This window comes from Arvicola amphibius, chromosome 10, assembly GCF_903992535.2.
Source record: "Arvicola amphibius chromosome 10, mArvAmp1.2, whole genome shotgun sequence".
In the NCBI taxonomy this organism is placed as follows: Eukaryota; Metazoa; Chordata; class Mammalia; order Rodentia; family Cricetidae; genus Arvicola; species Arvicola amphibius.
In genome coordinates, this window is record NC_052056.1 from 74,483,750 (window position 1) to 74,500,163 (window position 16,414).

The 16,414-nt window shown below is 39.1% G+C and overlaps 1 protein-coding gene across 1 annotated transcript in view; it reads right to left on the reverse strand.

The window, feature by feature from the left end:
* Positions 1-1,200: 1,200 nt before the first annotated feature.
* Positions 1,201-16,414, reverse strand: part of LOC119824576 (immunoglobulin lambda-1 light chain-like) — a 432,885-nt gene continuing 417,671 nt past the window's right edge. Inside the window, exons 5-6 of the mRNA XM_038344783.1 lie at positions 3,008-3,042; positions 1,201-1,649 (exon numbers count right to left, since the gene is read on the reverse strand). Coding sequence (XP_038200711.1) covers positions 1,333-1,649; positions 3,008-3,042 — 352 coding nt within the window. The 3' untranslated portion in view covers positions 1,201-1,332. The remainder of the gene's footprint in view (positions 1,650-3,007; positions 3,043-16,414) is intronic.

Here is a 16,414-nt window from a genome sequence, read left to right on the forward strand (position 1 = left end):
TTTCATAACATGATATAAGGGAGGAGTCTTATCAAAATCCAGGTGCAAGGATAGTTACAGGCTACTTGGTGGGAACATGGGAACAGTACTATTTCTGAGTTTCCTAACTTTTGTGCTCAAATTTGTCAGTGAATCTTGAACAAAAGGATGAGGAAGTGAGTCTATGAACAATATCTGGGTCTGGATGAGTGTTGGCACTGTCCCCATCAAGGAATATTTCTGTGAGAGTACTCAGGATCTTCACTTACAACTATTGGGCACAGACTTTATCATGCCATAGCAATGAAAAGCTGCCATGTTGCACAAATCCCACAGGTACTTCCTAGTTCAGAAACGGGGATTTGGCGACCTGCAATTAAGCTTTTTATTGTCATCTGTCACTCTGCTTCATTGTTGAATAATATTTCTAGCTATGAAGACTGTCATGTTGGACTGTCTGATTCACCCGAGTTCTGGATATAATCAGGGTTTATACAGATTATGAGCTATAGAGTCCCCATGTCCCGAACACACTAAATATTTACTGACATGGACAGAGGCTGGACCACTAAAGGCTGATGACCAATTTCAAAGAGTGTGGTTGATACTAAACTGAAGAACACACTGGTGTGCTTATGCACATGAGAGGATTTGGGCCAGTAAAGACCTAAGTCTACCCAAGGAACTGACATAAGTTTAACTCACAGGTCACACTCTGTCTTCCTTGACCTCACCTGACATGACCTTGAGTAGTCTAGAATTTGACTCTGAAATCACTTCCTTTGAAACATTATTTGGCACCCTTCTGGGATCATTTGGATCCATTATTTCTCATTGGATGCTATTATTTTGCTTGAGTGATTATCCCATATCATGCCCAAGTATAGCGGGCCGTTAACATCAATGTTTTGAATTATATAATAAAATTTACTAAGTTCATTGCAGGATTTCATACATTTGAGGACTTGCTATATAATATTAATTGTTTAGCCTGAGACATGATAGTTTACCTGAGATGCATTTTAAATGAATGTCCCTGCATGGCAGGGATCAGACAACAGTGCAGAGCAAGGGAAATGTCACTTTTAGGGTGATACACTCTGAATGTTTTGAAGGAAAACTAATTTTTCACTGGGAACCTGATCCCACCTCCCCACATTGCAGGTTCAAAGGATTCAAAATTGAATATATAATGAGAACAAATGGACAAGGCAGTACCTCTGATTAGCTAATGATCTTTTATTGAATATTCAGTAGGTAAAAGAGAAGCCTGGATTCCCTAGTATAGAGAAGAGACCCTCATCCTGGGTCCCCTAGCTCCACACTTCCCAGGCTCAGGAGAAGTCTAGGCTCCTAGCTACACTGTGCAGGGGACAAACTCTTCTCCACAAGACTCCCTTCATGAGTAACTTGGCAGGAAACGCTCTTGTAAGATTTCCACTGGTCCGCTGTCAAACTTAGATAGCTGCTGGCCATGTAGTTTTTGCTTTCTTTGGTGGATTTTGTAGTCTGCACACCCTGAGTGATAGGTACACCATCTGCCTCCCAAGCCACTGTTACAGTACGCGGGGAGAAGTCGTTGATCAGACACACCAGTGTGGCTTTGTTCGTCTGGAGCTCCTCAGGTGAAGGAGGAAACACTGTGACTTTGGGAGGGGATTTGGGCTGACCTGTGTGAATAAAAGAGGGGAATTGATTCAAGAGACAAAATAAAAACTATCAAATCTCAGTGACTCTTCCCATTTGCCATCTTATTCACCTGCAACTTTCTCATCTGCCCCTTTGAGCCTCAGTGAATAGTCTTCTTAGTAGTCAGTTTTTTCCAGGATATCCTCCCAAGTTACATGAACTGGACTCCTCCTCTCTGCCCCCAATTATCAGTAGGTATGACTGTGTTCTCTCCACCGTATTGTCTATAATCTAACTTGGAATTTGCCCCATATCGAATCACCTTCTCTAGCCCAGCTGTCTCCTCTTTATTTTTGTGGTGGTCAGAGCTCTCTGGTGAATAAGCTACATTCCACCTCGCTCTGAAGATTGCATTTTAACTAAGTGAGGAGACCCATTCTTTGTCCCCAGCACCTAGAGGCACTGAGCCTCCTGTAATCTTGTACAGCAGAGTCCCCACATTAATCTACTTAGCACTTTCACTGAGTAGTCTGATCTGTCCAAAGAAGATCTAAGGCTACTATAGGGTTTTAGCGACTCCTGCTTATTTTGACCTGACTACCATATCTGTTACCCTGGCCATGTTCTGGAGGTTTTATCCCCTCGGAGGCAAAAGCGTAACAGTCACTTGCTCACAGAAACAGTTTCCTTCCCTGATGGTCAGGAAGTATTCTGAAACCCCCAGTTTGTCCCTCATTCCCGACCTCCTAAGTTTTATATGCCATTTAAAGAAGCTGACAATGAAAACACAAGGCATGATAACCCAGTATTAAGGGACTTTATAGACAGAATCCCAGCTAATCTTGAAATGACCAGGATTTGGTTATCCTACTAATAAATACTGTCTCTTGTCTATAGGACCTCAGTAGCTCAGTAAATGGTCAGATAACTGAAGACAATTACAAACTTACTCCTTCACTATGCTTGTGTGTTTCCCACTTTGTTAATCTTAGACCCTGAAAGCTACCCTTACATATGTAGATCCAACCTCTCACACCCTAAGAAGATATTGTGGGCTCTGACAAAGTCCTAGTGCCCATTCTTTGACCCAGTTGATGATTCCCAATGATTAATCTGTCTGAGAACAAGGATGGAACCCTTGACTCTGATCAGACCCTAACTGAAGCCCATGAGATCACAACATATTTATTAGAATCTGAGGCCATCTGCTTATGATCTGCTGGCCCTTCTTTCAGGTTTCTCCTGATTGCCCATCTCCCCTAGTCACCATGAAGAAGGCTAAGGATTCAGTCCTTAAGTTAAGAGGAGTGAAGATGAGAAGTTTTCAGAGAGAAAAAAACAGATCGTTCTAAGACAACACAGGCTGGGCTGAATAGGAAAGAGAATTAAAGCCACTTACCTAGGACGGTGAGCTGGGTTCCGCTGCCGAAAACATACCACAGTGATTGAGACTCAAACCAAAACCTGTGGGGCCAGCACCTGGGCCTGTTCTCTGGCAGCTGGGCTGGGTCAAAACATTAGCTGGCTCTAATGGGTGGGGCTGTGACCTCACTTGAGGATAGGTGGATGGTAATCCTTTCCAAAAGCTTGTGTTCTTCTCAGGCAGGCACTCCCATGGAATTGCTCCCACACCATGTGTACCTGATATTATCAATCATGACAGCAATATAGAAGATCCCAAAGACATCTTGAGGGGAACATTATTTCAGGTGACTTTGTTGAGTGACATAAAGTCCAGTTGTTTTGGCCTTATTTTATAGACTGAGATGCTGTTGCTCAAAAATTTGTATAGTCCCAATTAGTCACCTTCTTCTTTGGAACCAAGGATACAGGACCACTCTTGCTTTATGAAACTTCCCCCAGAGAGAATTTCCTTCGATTTTCTACTTACGGAGCTATAGCTCATCTGCACTTCATTCTTAAGTGGTTTATCAGAATACAGTATCTGTTCACCATTCTGTTTATCCATACACACACATACATACGTATCTTTGTATATACATACACCCAAGAACCCAAGGATGACAACAAAGCACCCATCTATTTGTTTTTCCTTTTGGTACATGAGTAGGTCACTCTGACTTTCACCTTCATAGTTTCCTGGAACATCTTGCACAAAAGACAAAAATAACCTACTCTCAAGCAATTCTATAATTCAGCAGCATCTCTTGTGTTTTAAAGAACCCTCTCTTTCCCATCATTTTCCTCTCCTTTGTGTTTGAAACTTCCAACATTCTAACTATTATCTTTCCTTTCCCTTTGATCAACATACACTGTTCAGTCTAAGACCATCATAAGCATAGTACCTGCCCTGTCCTCTTCATGTTATTACTGAATATGACTTGCATTGTGCACTATGCAAATTCACCCAGTAATCTGTGATTGTCCCATTCTTTCTTTTTGCTACTAATTCAGCAATATTATTTCTTCATGAATGTTCTATAGGAACCTTAAATTCAATATTTTCCAACCAAATATTTCCCTGAAAATTGATCCTTTGTAATGGCTTCTTTGCAATTTTTAGTATAGAGCTGGAAGTCATCCCAGAATATTTTCATCTCATTGTATCAACATAATTTTTGTTAGTCAACACAGTACAACATGCCACTAAAACACTCAAAACACAATGACTAACATCAAAGACTCATGTTGACAAGAATCCTTAGGTTTTGTTGAAATTTTATCTCTCAGTTTTTAAATTAATAAAAAAAACTTTATGAATATGTAGGCTTATGGGCTTTCTCTGTGTAAATTTAGTGCCCTTAGAGACCAGAAGAAGGTATCAGATATTCTGGAGCTAGGATTATTGGCCATTGTTATACACCCAATGTGGCTCCTGGAAACTAAACTTGGGTCTTCTATCAGAGTAGTACACTCCCTTAATCACTGAGCCATCTCTTCAGCTCTCCAAGATTATTACTTTACAATAGAAGATTATTCAGTGTGTTGAGGCTACCATTTTATTTTTTTCCTTCTTGTCCTCTACTGTCAATTCCATCAACATGACAATTGCGACTGGTTAAAGACTGGTACATACATAAGGTATTTTTAAATATATTATGAGCATAAACCTAACCATTGTTTATTAGTAAGAAAAGCAATCATTCTTCCTTTAATATTGGAAGGAAACTTCCCCAGTCAGTAATTCTTTTAAAAATTACATATTTTTATCCATACTTAAGGCAAAACATTTGAGTCAGAAACAAGGACAAACTTCAAGTTATTCTTTTATCATTTACAATAGTTCACAGATTCTGGATAGTCAGGTCTACTGAAATAGGCTTGGGGATACAAATTCCTGGTAAAATTCCAGTCAATCAACAGAGAAACCTGAAGGAATGAGTTAAGGAGTCATTGAACTACCACGAGAAAGAAGTGGCTGAATGCAAAAGCAACTTATAAAGTCTACACACTTCTCTGATATATAAGTGACCATAACTTAGATACCACAAAGGGATCCATGTATGACTCAGTAACATTATAGAAAATGCTCTAGAAATAAACAACATAGAATGTCATATAAACATGCTTTGCATTATGAATAAACTAGTTCACTTTTTAACTTAAAGGTGAGTTATCAGAGTATAATCTTGTTCCGTGATGAAAATGCTGAGTATTGTCAGATGATTTTCTTATTAAATTAATTATATACTGCATCAAAATTGCAGTCATCACAAAAAGTGAACTTCTTGAGAAACAGGGAACTAATTATAAATCAAGCAGTAAGAGCAAGGGAGAATAGGAAAGGCTGGTTGGTACATGGTCCAACATGACAGTGTTGGTCCTGATTAAATGAAGAAGGGTATAGGAGAGAAAAGTATGATATGGAGGGACATCTAACATTAAAGACCTCCTGAAATGTCATGTGGAAAACTATTTCTAAAAAAGGTTCATAAAATATGCACTCATATGAAAGGAATTTAAATAGTCATCAGGTATTGTGGTGGTGGGGATAAGACAGTAAGACAGCATCATATATATATATATATATATATATATATATATATATATATATTGCCTTAAAGTAAAATTCCCTGTACTAGAATTTACAATATTTTGTTGAATCATTGGTGAAAGACCTCCCATCCCCTCTGCAACATTCCAGGATTTTGCCAAAGCTATTGGTTCCTCTCTACAACCTGATGGTAAACTTTTATCACTAAAGTCAAAGATATCTTATGTCATTGAACACAAGAAAGTCGAGTTGGTGCTTCACCTCTATTGATTAGCACTCATTATATTGGAAGGTATGCTGCATGATACCAGAGTAAAATGATAATCACCAACATAACTTAATTAAGAACAATATGGCATACAACAGCAACCTGCTTGTAAGATATACTGATGCTATAGAGGCCCAGTTGCTATGGCAATACCAACTATCCTGGTTCGACTTAGCACTTACTCAATGACATGGAATCCATATCTGGAATTACAAAGTGGCCAAGATCCTGAGGTTACATAGGTCATGAGTCTAAGGGAAAATCTACTAATATTATTTTGTTAAAGGAACAACAATAAAAGGAAGTTTTTACAATTGATAACTACTGGCAAAGAGAAAATGAGTTTTCTCTAAGGGAGTGACAGTGAGTATATCATTCACCCACAAGGCAAGCCCAAGATTTACTGGTCAACACAAAATGAACTTCATGTTTTTTGTATGCTTTTTTTTTTTTAGTATTTTTGCCTTAATTGTTTATTTGTTTGCTTTTGTTTTTTGTATTTTTTTCTTATACAGAAACTAACATAAAATTTGGTAGGTAAGGATGTGGGGAGGATCTGAGAATATTTGGGGTAGGGGAAAGAAAATCATCAAAATATTTTTAAATAATAAGAAGAATGAAATTAGAAGCATTCAGTGTGCTACAATTGTAATTTTGAACAGATTGTCTAATGTTTCTAGATTTTTCAGAAACATGTAATTTTAATAAACTGTTATAATCATGTTTCAATAATAATAAAAAACTTTACTGAGTGTTAACTTTATGCCACATTCTGCTGCTGGGTGACATGATTTTGAAGATTTCCATTAGAGTCCTTACAATGGACATACCACGATATGATTTTCTGTGGCATTTGTATAATTTCCTATTTACTGTCATTAATAATAATGTTAAGCTCACCCTTCCTGCTTATAAGCATTTGGTTACAGGTTTCATTATGGTCCCTGCTTGGGAATAATTTGTAGAGTGGAATTGTACCATGAAGATATCAACGTGTATTTTAAAACTCACTGCTATTCCTGAAATAGCTATGCATTTATATTCTCTAGACATTCCTTAAGATTGCAAATTTCTGCCGGGCGGCGGTGGCGCACGCCTTTAATCCCAGCACTCGGGAGGCAGAGGCAGGCGGATCTCTGTGAGTTCGAGACCAGCCTGGTCTACAAGAGCTAGTTCCAGGACAGGCTCCAAAGCTACAGAGAAACCCTGTCTCGAAAAACCAAAAAAAAAAAAAAAAAAAAAAAAAAAAAAAAAAAAAAAAAAAAAAAAAAAAAAAAACCCAAACAAGCAAATTTCTTCCATGAAGTTCTGTTAATTGTTACTTTAAATCTGATCACTTTAATTCTCCCTCCTCAGGGATCATAGACTTGGAATATTATAAGTGTTTGTTCACATCTCCAGGCTCTGTTCTAGGCACAGTGTCTGTCCATTGACTTCTTTGGTCTCTACCTCCATCCTTGGTGTAGGTTTTCCTTTTGTTTGTGTGTTGTTTACATTGGTTAATGAATAACAAAAGTTCCTTGGCCTAGCTGATAGGGTAGAACTTAAGTAGGCAGAGAAGACAGAACTGAATACTAGGAGGAAGAAACCGGAGTCAGAGAGACATCATGGATCCATGGCTGGAGGTAGATGCTGAAACTTTTCTGGTAGGCCACGACCTCATGGTGATACACAGATTGATAGAAATGGGTTAAACTAATATGTAAGAGTCAGCCAATAAGAAGTTAGAGCTAATGGCCAAGCAGTGTTTTAATTGATACAGTTTCTGTGTGGTTATTTTGGATGTAAGCTAGCCAGGTGGCTGGGACAAACAAGCTGCCCCTACTTGCAACATCCTCAAATATGACCATACAGTTTGCTATTGGAACAACCTTTTCTAAGACACAATTCACTTTTGGTGGTCCCCTGTTGTACTGGGTGGCTTTGTGTCAACTTGACACTGGGTTGAGTCATCAAAAAGGAAGGAACCTCAGTTGAGAAAATGCCTGTATGTTGTAGGGCATTTTACCAATTAGTAATTAATGTGGGAGGATCCAGCCCATTGTGGGTGGAGTCTTCCTTGGAGTGGAGAGCCTAGGTTCTGAAAGAAAGCAGGGTGAGCAAGTCATGGGAAGCAAACCAGTAAACAGACCCCCTCCATGGCCTCTGCATCAGCTCCTGCCTCCAGCATCCTGCACTTTTGAGTTCCTGTCTGACTTACTTCAGTGATGAATAGCAATGTAGAATATGAAATGAATAAACTCTTTGCTCTCCAATTTTTTATTTGGTCATGGTGTTTTGTTGCAGCAATAGAACCATAAGACACCTACATTAATCCTTCTGATGCCTTTCTCATACCTCGAAGCAAAGTTTAGAACTTTAGACCTCTTGATCCCCCATCTCTGCCCAATAGCTCAGTTCTCTACTGAGTGCCCCATTCTCCCTATTTCAATTATTGTTGTACTCCAAATATGTGATGCTAGCACTATTTTTTTCATTTATTGCTCCTAAAATGGACAGTGGGTCTTACTCTTTAACTGGAAAAGGTCCCTTTGGTTCAGATACTATATTATACTCTATATCATCTCTGTATTATATACTCTATATTATCAGGCCTTGACCTCAGTAACTGTTTATGAATATCCTAGTGACTGAAATTCTTATCCTTAGGGCAGTCCAAGGCAAGCACTATTTTTTGTCTATAGGCTGTCTTTCCCAAAATATAAGACAGTATGGTAATGTAACTACATATTAGAGTACATGTCTATCATGTGTTCTGCCTTGTGCTCCACATCTGTTACCTTTCTCCAGAAAGAAAAAAAAACATATTAATATAACTTTTTTTTGGCAATTCTCAGATGGTGAATTCCTGGGAGCAATGGCACTACCAAAAGATACAGTAACTGTTAAGGGCTCTGTGGCCCTTGGCACCTGTACAACATGCAACCCAATGAATGATAATTTTCCTCTGTATCACTATTTGAAACCTGTAGCTTGAAAGAATCCATGGCTAGCAAATATAATGACAGTGCCTAGCTCAAGGAAAATAGGTCAAAAAAGATGGGCAAGAGCAAGATAGAAGAGAAAAGCATGAGGTTGAGTGGTGAGGAGGGGAAAAGAAAAAAAGCAAGCAAGAAAGAAGAGAAGAGAGGACAGATGAGGGGGATGAGGGGGAGAAAAGAAGAACAGCAACATCCTGGGCAGCAACAGACACAACTCCTAGTCCTATGTTGTGAACCTGTCTGTCTGATATGTGGTTTTCCTTTGCTCAGAAGATTCTATGAATACTATGACAGGTTGATGAGATTTGAAACCAAGATTACTAATATTACAACATGATAGTAAAAACCAAAGTTATTGTAAACAAATCTACAATTAGCAAAAAGGCAACATTGAGCCAGAGTCTACCCATACATTACTCTCAGTCTGGTCTTTCTCATCTTCTCCAAGGTTACCACATTCCTTCTTCTCTCCTGGCCTTTCCCTGACTGAAGCTCACATACCTGTTCTCCAAGCTCTGAAGACTGAGTAACTGCTTCCTGCCCATGCTCCTAGGCCCACATCCTGCTCCAATGTGCTGTCAACTGGCTCAAGGCCTCATGGGAGCCACACTCCCTACTTGCCCATGCTGGGCTTCATCTGTGGTCAGGGCCACAGGTACCTCTGGCTTAACTGGTGAGCAAGATTTCTGAAGGGGATTCCACTGGCTTGTTGGTGATGGCTGCCTAAGTGCACAGAGATCCACATGGTTCATGGCCCCACCCTCATCCTGCCCCTCCAGGCCTTGTGGTTAATATTTTCTAGAGGTCTATTTTGGGGTGTGTGGGGGTGGGTAAAAAACTGTTTTATTGTGGTGAGGATCCAGAGCTGAACTCCTTTCCTGGTTAGCAGCCTGGTTAGCAGACTGGTCTTAACCCCAGGGACCTGGGTAGAACAAAGCTGACCAGCATGGTTTACTGGTTCTCCATGGGATACTCCAGAGGTCTGAGGCCTCTGTCAGGTGCCCAGAAGTTGCAATGTGTTCACACATGAGGCTTGAGAAGACAAGTGTCACTGAAAGCTTGAGCTCAGAGTCTTGGATTTCTCAGATCAGGCTCTACGTGAGTACTCTTCATTCAGGTGAAGTATTATCAAGCCTTCATGGTATAGAATGACTCAATCTGTTCAGATACTGTCTGGCCCTCTCATGAGTCAAACAAGAGTCCAGCAGACTGTGACTTTATAAAGGTCAGGGGAGCAGTAATAGTGAGATCATGCTGAATCATTAGCTCCAGACCATTGTGTGATATTTTACTTGCTTAGAGATCAGTGGGTGGAGCTAGCCACTAGCTGACCATAGAAGCTGGATGATGGTGGGACAAGCCTTTAATCCCAGCACTTGATAGGTAGAGCCTAGAAGTAATAAGGTAGGCTGGAAAGAGGATCTTGGTCCTTTTGGACAGAGGAAGTACACAGGTAGGAACAACTCGTGACTGCTCCCAGTTCTTTCATAGTCTAGGTTTTTAGCCCAATATCTGACTACTGGTTTTTATTGATTAAGATTAACTGGGTTAAGGGTTCACCAGACCTGTTTTCTTGTGTGAAATGGTATGGAGTTATATGCAGGATGATCGTGACTGCTAATGGCAGTTGGTATCTGCTGGTTCTATTCTGTTCTCTAGTAAACCAGGTTCCCTTGTTAGCTCTCCTTTGATTTTAGGTTTCTGGGGAACTTTTCAGGAATCCTCTCAGAAATGTCCTTGTTCTGTAGACATGAATGAGATTCCAAAGAAAATAAAGGCAGAATTTACTATAGTTCTAGGGGTTGGAGTACAAAGTGAGCTAGAATCCAAGAGAGAGCATGCTCCATAAAGTGTGAGCTCTCTCACCATCTAGAATTTTGTTCCCAGATCCTCAATGAGCCAAGAGCTGGGATATACTAGGCATTGCTGCTAGAGGATGGGGATCAGGACATGGTTTTGTTTGAATTCACATTTTAATTCCAGGAATATGATATACAGTTCAAAGGGAATGGTAACACTTTTACACTGGTTATGTGCCTTAGTCTATAAACCTGGGACATTACCTACTCTTCCTAATATGCAAATTAAAAAATGATACTCTGGTAGATTCCTTAAATTTTGATGCCACAGATTAAAACGTGGCAGGACTGGGATTGTCCAATTATGTCAGTTTTCCCTCATTCTAGGTGGTGTGGCAGTGCTTGGTACAGGGGAAAACATAATGCCAAAAATCTGGTAGATAATGGATATTCAATTAAACATAGCTAAATCAGAATTGATTGAATGGAACTTTCTTATGCTTTATTTTTCTTCTGGTGACTATTGGTTTATCCATATTTTTCTTCTTAAATGCCCCAAAATGCTGTCTACAACTGCAGTAATAAGGCTGTTTCTTCATTTCCCAACTTCCCAGACTCAAAATAATCACATAGAAACTATATTATTTAAATAACTGCTTGGACAATTACTTAAGTGTGTTGCTAGCTAGCTCTTACATCTAGAATTAACCTATTCCATTATTTTATATTTTGTCATGAGGCTAGTGACCTACCGGCAAGGTTCCAGCTGGCAGCTTGCGTCTTTCCCCTCTGGTAGCTTCATGGCTTCTCTTGACGACACCTTTCTCCCAGCATTCAGTTTAGTTTTTCCCACCTAGCACTCCTCTGCCCTATCACAAGCCAACCCAGCTTCTTTATTCATTAACCACTAAAAGCAACACATATACAGAAGGACTTCTGACACCATACATTCAAGTCCCTATTTTTCCACCCCTACTATGTCAGTGAGGATTTGCCCTCTTGCTTTTTAAGTGCTTTTTCTACCACTAACAACTTTTGTAGTACAGGAGATTTATCACAGGGCCTCAGGATTAAATGCTAAACTACTGAGCTATCTCATAAACATTTATAGCAAATTTTGACAAAATTAATTAAACTTATTAATAAAATGTATGTGATACTTCAATAGTTATCTACAAATTACAATTATCAGACCAAGGTTATTGACAAATCAACCAACATTTACTAATTTTTTGGCTTGGGAAGACTTAAAATCCCCTGTATAGAGTCAGGAACATGGTAAGTACACTAAACTATAGCCAAACGAGATCCTGAAGTAAGAGCATCACCTGAGACAAGGATTTCAAAAACCCCCATTGGTACCATAGAGATATTTCACCCCTTAAAAGTTAAAACAAAAAAAAAGTGCTGGAATGAATGTTCAGCAATTAAGAGTATATACTGCTCTTACAAAAGACCTGGGCTTGTTACATGGGACTGTTCAAAATCACCTGTACATGTAGTCCAGGACATCTGACATCCTCTTCAGGTACTCACATGATTAATATACATACAGTCAAGCTTACATACACATACCTCAAACATATCTACTCAAGTTTAGAGCTGCAATTCTCTGGGACCCTTGCTATATTTTCAGTTTGAATATTTTATTTTAACAGTTCTAGCAAGGATGGCTCAGAAGATAACAAGGTGAACTTCCTGACCTTTTAAGGAGTTTTTCCTCCAATTTTCAGACACATGGATACTCCTTGTACTCAATGTTGTATTTGCTGAATATCTGTATATTTGTCTTCATAGAGTTTAAAGACAAAAGAATAGCCAAGAATTTCACTCATAAATTCTTCCTAAAGCCCTATTCAGACACCAAAAAAGGAAGATGTAACCTGCCCCACTGAAAAAGATACCAAGCCATGTGGCTAACATATACTTGGAATAATATAAGTTATAAGAGCTAATACAAAGCCTGAGCTAATGGGCCAATTAGTTTATAACTAATGCAGACTCTTTGTGTGATTTTCTTTGGGATCTTACTGGCTTTGGGAACTGGGCAGGATAGAAACCTCAGCCAACAGCTCCATTAGTCTACATGTCTATAATTGTGCCATGTTCATATTGGTTTTTTGTTGTATATTTATAAGACTGTGTTTAAATTGCAACATTTCTCTGTTCTCTATCTTCCCTCAAAACGCTCCCATATAACTCTTTGTCTCTTCTTCAAATTCATGGAACTATTTTTGCAACAACTGTTATTACATGCATATATGTGTTCGGAAATGCAACCTGTTGAGTTCATATAATGCTACTTATATGTAGATTTGTTCAGTGCCAGATGGTCTTTGGTCATGACCATCTGGCACTGAACAAAAAATTTGTGCAATCTTCCCTGGAGAGGGTTGTGTCTCCAATTCATGTCTTTAGTTGCCTATAGTTTTTTTTTATTGATTTTTATTGAACTTTACATTTTTCTCTGCTCCCCTCCCTGCCTCTCCTCTTCCTTTCAACCCTCTCCCAAGGTCTTCATATTCTCAATTTCCCCAGGAGGTCTTGTCTTTTCTGCTTCCCATGTAGATTTTACATCTATACATGTCTTTCTTAGGGTCCTCATTGTTCTCTAAGTTCTCTGGAATTGTGATTTATGGGCTGGTTTCCTTTGCTTTATGTTTAAAAATCACTTACGAGTGAGTACATGTGATAATTGTCTTTCTGGGTCTGGGTTACCTCACTCAAAATGATGTTTTCTAGCTCCATCCATTTTCCTGAAAAAATCAAGATGTTTTTTTTTTCTGTTGTGTAGTACTCTATTGTGTAAATGTACCACATTTTCCTTATCCATTCTTCAGTTGAGGGGCATTTAGGTTGTTTACAGGTTCTGGTTATAACAAACAGTGCTGCTATAAACATAGTTGAGTATCCTTTGGATATATACCCCAAAGTGGTATTACTGGGTCTTTGTTTGCTTGTTTTTTGTCTTCTTTTGTTGTAAAGAGTTGAAAACTCGTGGACTTGTTTTTGGTGGGGTTCAACATGTTCTTTGGTGTCCTTCTCATTCAGCTTTTGTGCCCTTCTTATTCAGCTTATGTAGCCATGCTGGTGAGATTTTATGGGTGCAACTTCCAGTGTTATTAGAAGAGAGAATCTGACTGCACAGCCCCTGATCTTCTTATCCTCACAATCTTTCTGCCCTTTCTTCCACAACGATTTCTGAGCCTTACATGTGGAAAAGCTTGGAGATATGTCAGTTAGGACTGTGCTCCCCAACTCTGCATTTTGATTTGTTATGGTTTTCTGTAGTGGTCTTTCTGAGTTTCAAAATGAAGTTTCCTTAATGATGCATGAAGACTGTACTTATTTGTAAATATAAAGATAAATGTTTTTAGGCATTACACTGGCTAGTAAATTAATAGTTGTAGAATCTTCTCCAATAACTAGGATTTTTCTAACACTGAGTAGTTAGCTAGGTTTTCAGTACCAGGCATGCTCTCCCTCTTGCTGAGCTTATCTTAAATCCAATACAGAGTTCTTGGTTACTGTCAAGATATGAGGGCCACTATAGTATTGTAGGTCTTAACTGTCATGCTGGTCTTGATGCATGATATATTATAGCTTGGTGAGACTGGTGGTTAGCTCTCTTTTTTGGAAGTTTACATGGTGCCTATGGTACCATAAAATCTAATCCTAAGGGACAGGCCATTCAGATCAGTTCCAGTTCAATGGTCTCCAGGCCCTGTTTCTGAAGGGCATGTGTTTTCAGCAATAAGTTCTTACCTTTCACCTCAATGGGTTAACCAATAGTAATAGGCTACATATTTGGGGAATCTCTTGGATAGCCATGGTCAACAACTCAAAAAGAAAATAAGGCTTCTCTTGTCTGATATTAGAGGTTTTATTAAGTAGTTTTTGTTTCTTGGAGGGAACATAGGAAGTTCAGTTAAGAGAGTTCATTAAAACTAAATTTATATATACATATATTAAATTACATGCATTTCAGGATTTTTAAGGAAAATAATAATAAGAAAAAGAAGAAGATTATTTTGGCTTTTTCACCCAACCATACTATTATTTTAAATCTGTCCCTTATTCTCCTGCATTTACTTCTCCCCCTTCCCTATGAATTTCCCCTTTTCCCATTTCACCAGTCATTATCAGTTGTACACTGCCATTCACCTTTACCTATTTTATATTCTTTTTCATTAATTAAAAATTTTCATTTATTTTGCATACTGACCACAGTTTTTCTTCCCTCCACTTCTCCCATTCCCTCTCGCCACCTGCCCTCTAGCTTCCCCCAATCCAATTTTGCCCTGTCTCCTGTCTCCATTTAGAAAGAGGAAGGCCTCCCTTGGGCATCAACAAAGAGTGGCACACCAAGTTGAGGCAGAACCAAGCTCGACCCACTGCATCAAGGCTGGGCAAAGCAACCCAGCATAGAGAATATGTTCCCAAGAGATAAGTCAATGCTCCAGGGACAGTTCCTGATCCTACTGCTGAGATTCCCCACAAACAGACTAACCTGTACAACTGTCACACCCATGTAGAGGGCCTAGTTCAGAGTCTGTGAGCTCCCACAAACTCAGGTTAGCTGTCTTTGTGAGTTCTCCCATTATGACCTTGATCCCCTGACTCATATAATACTTCCTCTTTCAGTTAAACAGGACTTCTGGAGTTTGGCCCAGTGATTGGCTGTGAATCTTGTTTTTGCACCTGCTTCTACCAGTTACTAGATGAAGGTTCTTAAATGACAATTAGGATATTCACCTATCTAATTGCAGGAGGTCAGTTCAGGCATCCTTTCCACTATTGCTAGAATTCTTAGTTGAAGATACCCTTGTGGAATCCTGGGACTAAGTTTCTCCCTTATCCCAGAATGCTCCCCCTGCAATTAAGACATATCTTTTATTATTCTCCCTGTCCATTTTGCCCCCAACTTACACAACCAAATTGTTCATGTTCCCTTCCCCACAGTTCAGGCAGACTTCACTGACTCAGGTAACGTTCACCCCGGTCAGAAGAATAGTACCTCTGCTAGGCCCTGTACCAACTCAAGTGAAAAATCCACTGACAGAGAGAAGACGACATCAGTCTGAAGAGCAGACTTCAGTGACTCAGGTGCAGACCACACCTATTGGAAGAACACCGACCACAGCAGTCAGGAAAATAAGCCACAGCAGAAAAAAAAAACAAAAACAAAAACAAAAAAACAGGTTACTTCAGTCAGAAGAAACATGACATTTCCTTTGTTGAGCAACTCGTATTTCTCAGTTTTTAACAAATACTAAGGTGGACACTGAAACAGGACCCCGTTTTCATCACCTTTACAATGGCTCTAGTCGCGACTCGGCAACAGCACCACCTTCTGGATGATATGTATATGGCAGTTTTTGTTTCCAACACAAATCTTACTGCTTTGTTTACTAACATAATGGATTATATCATGCAAGGTTTATATGATTACGGGAATACCTTAATTTACTTGTTACTAGGTTTCAGTTTTATTTTCCATATTCTATCATTAAGGAAGAATATGGCACTCGTAAGAACGATACAATCTCTACAGACTAATAATGAACAACTAGTTGAAAGTATTAAAATTGTTGAAAATCAGAGGTTATCTGAACAAGTGGATACTATGATAGATAAAATTGACTCCATATCCAAGGGTACTAGGAAGTTACCTGAAAGGGTTCAGGCTGTTGAATTTGACGTTCAGATATTATCACAAAGTTTTGATAAGGTAACAGACAGAATGTACCTCCAAGATGGGAATCTACATGATATACAAGAAAAGTTTAAGGAGGACATGTTA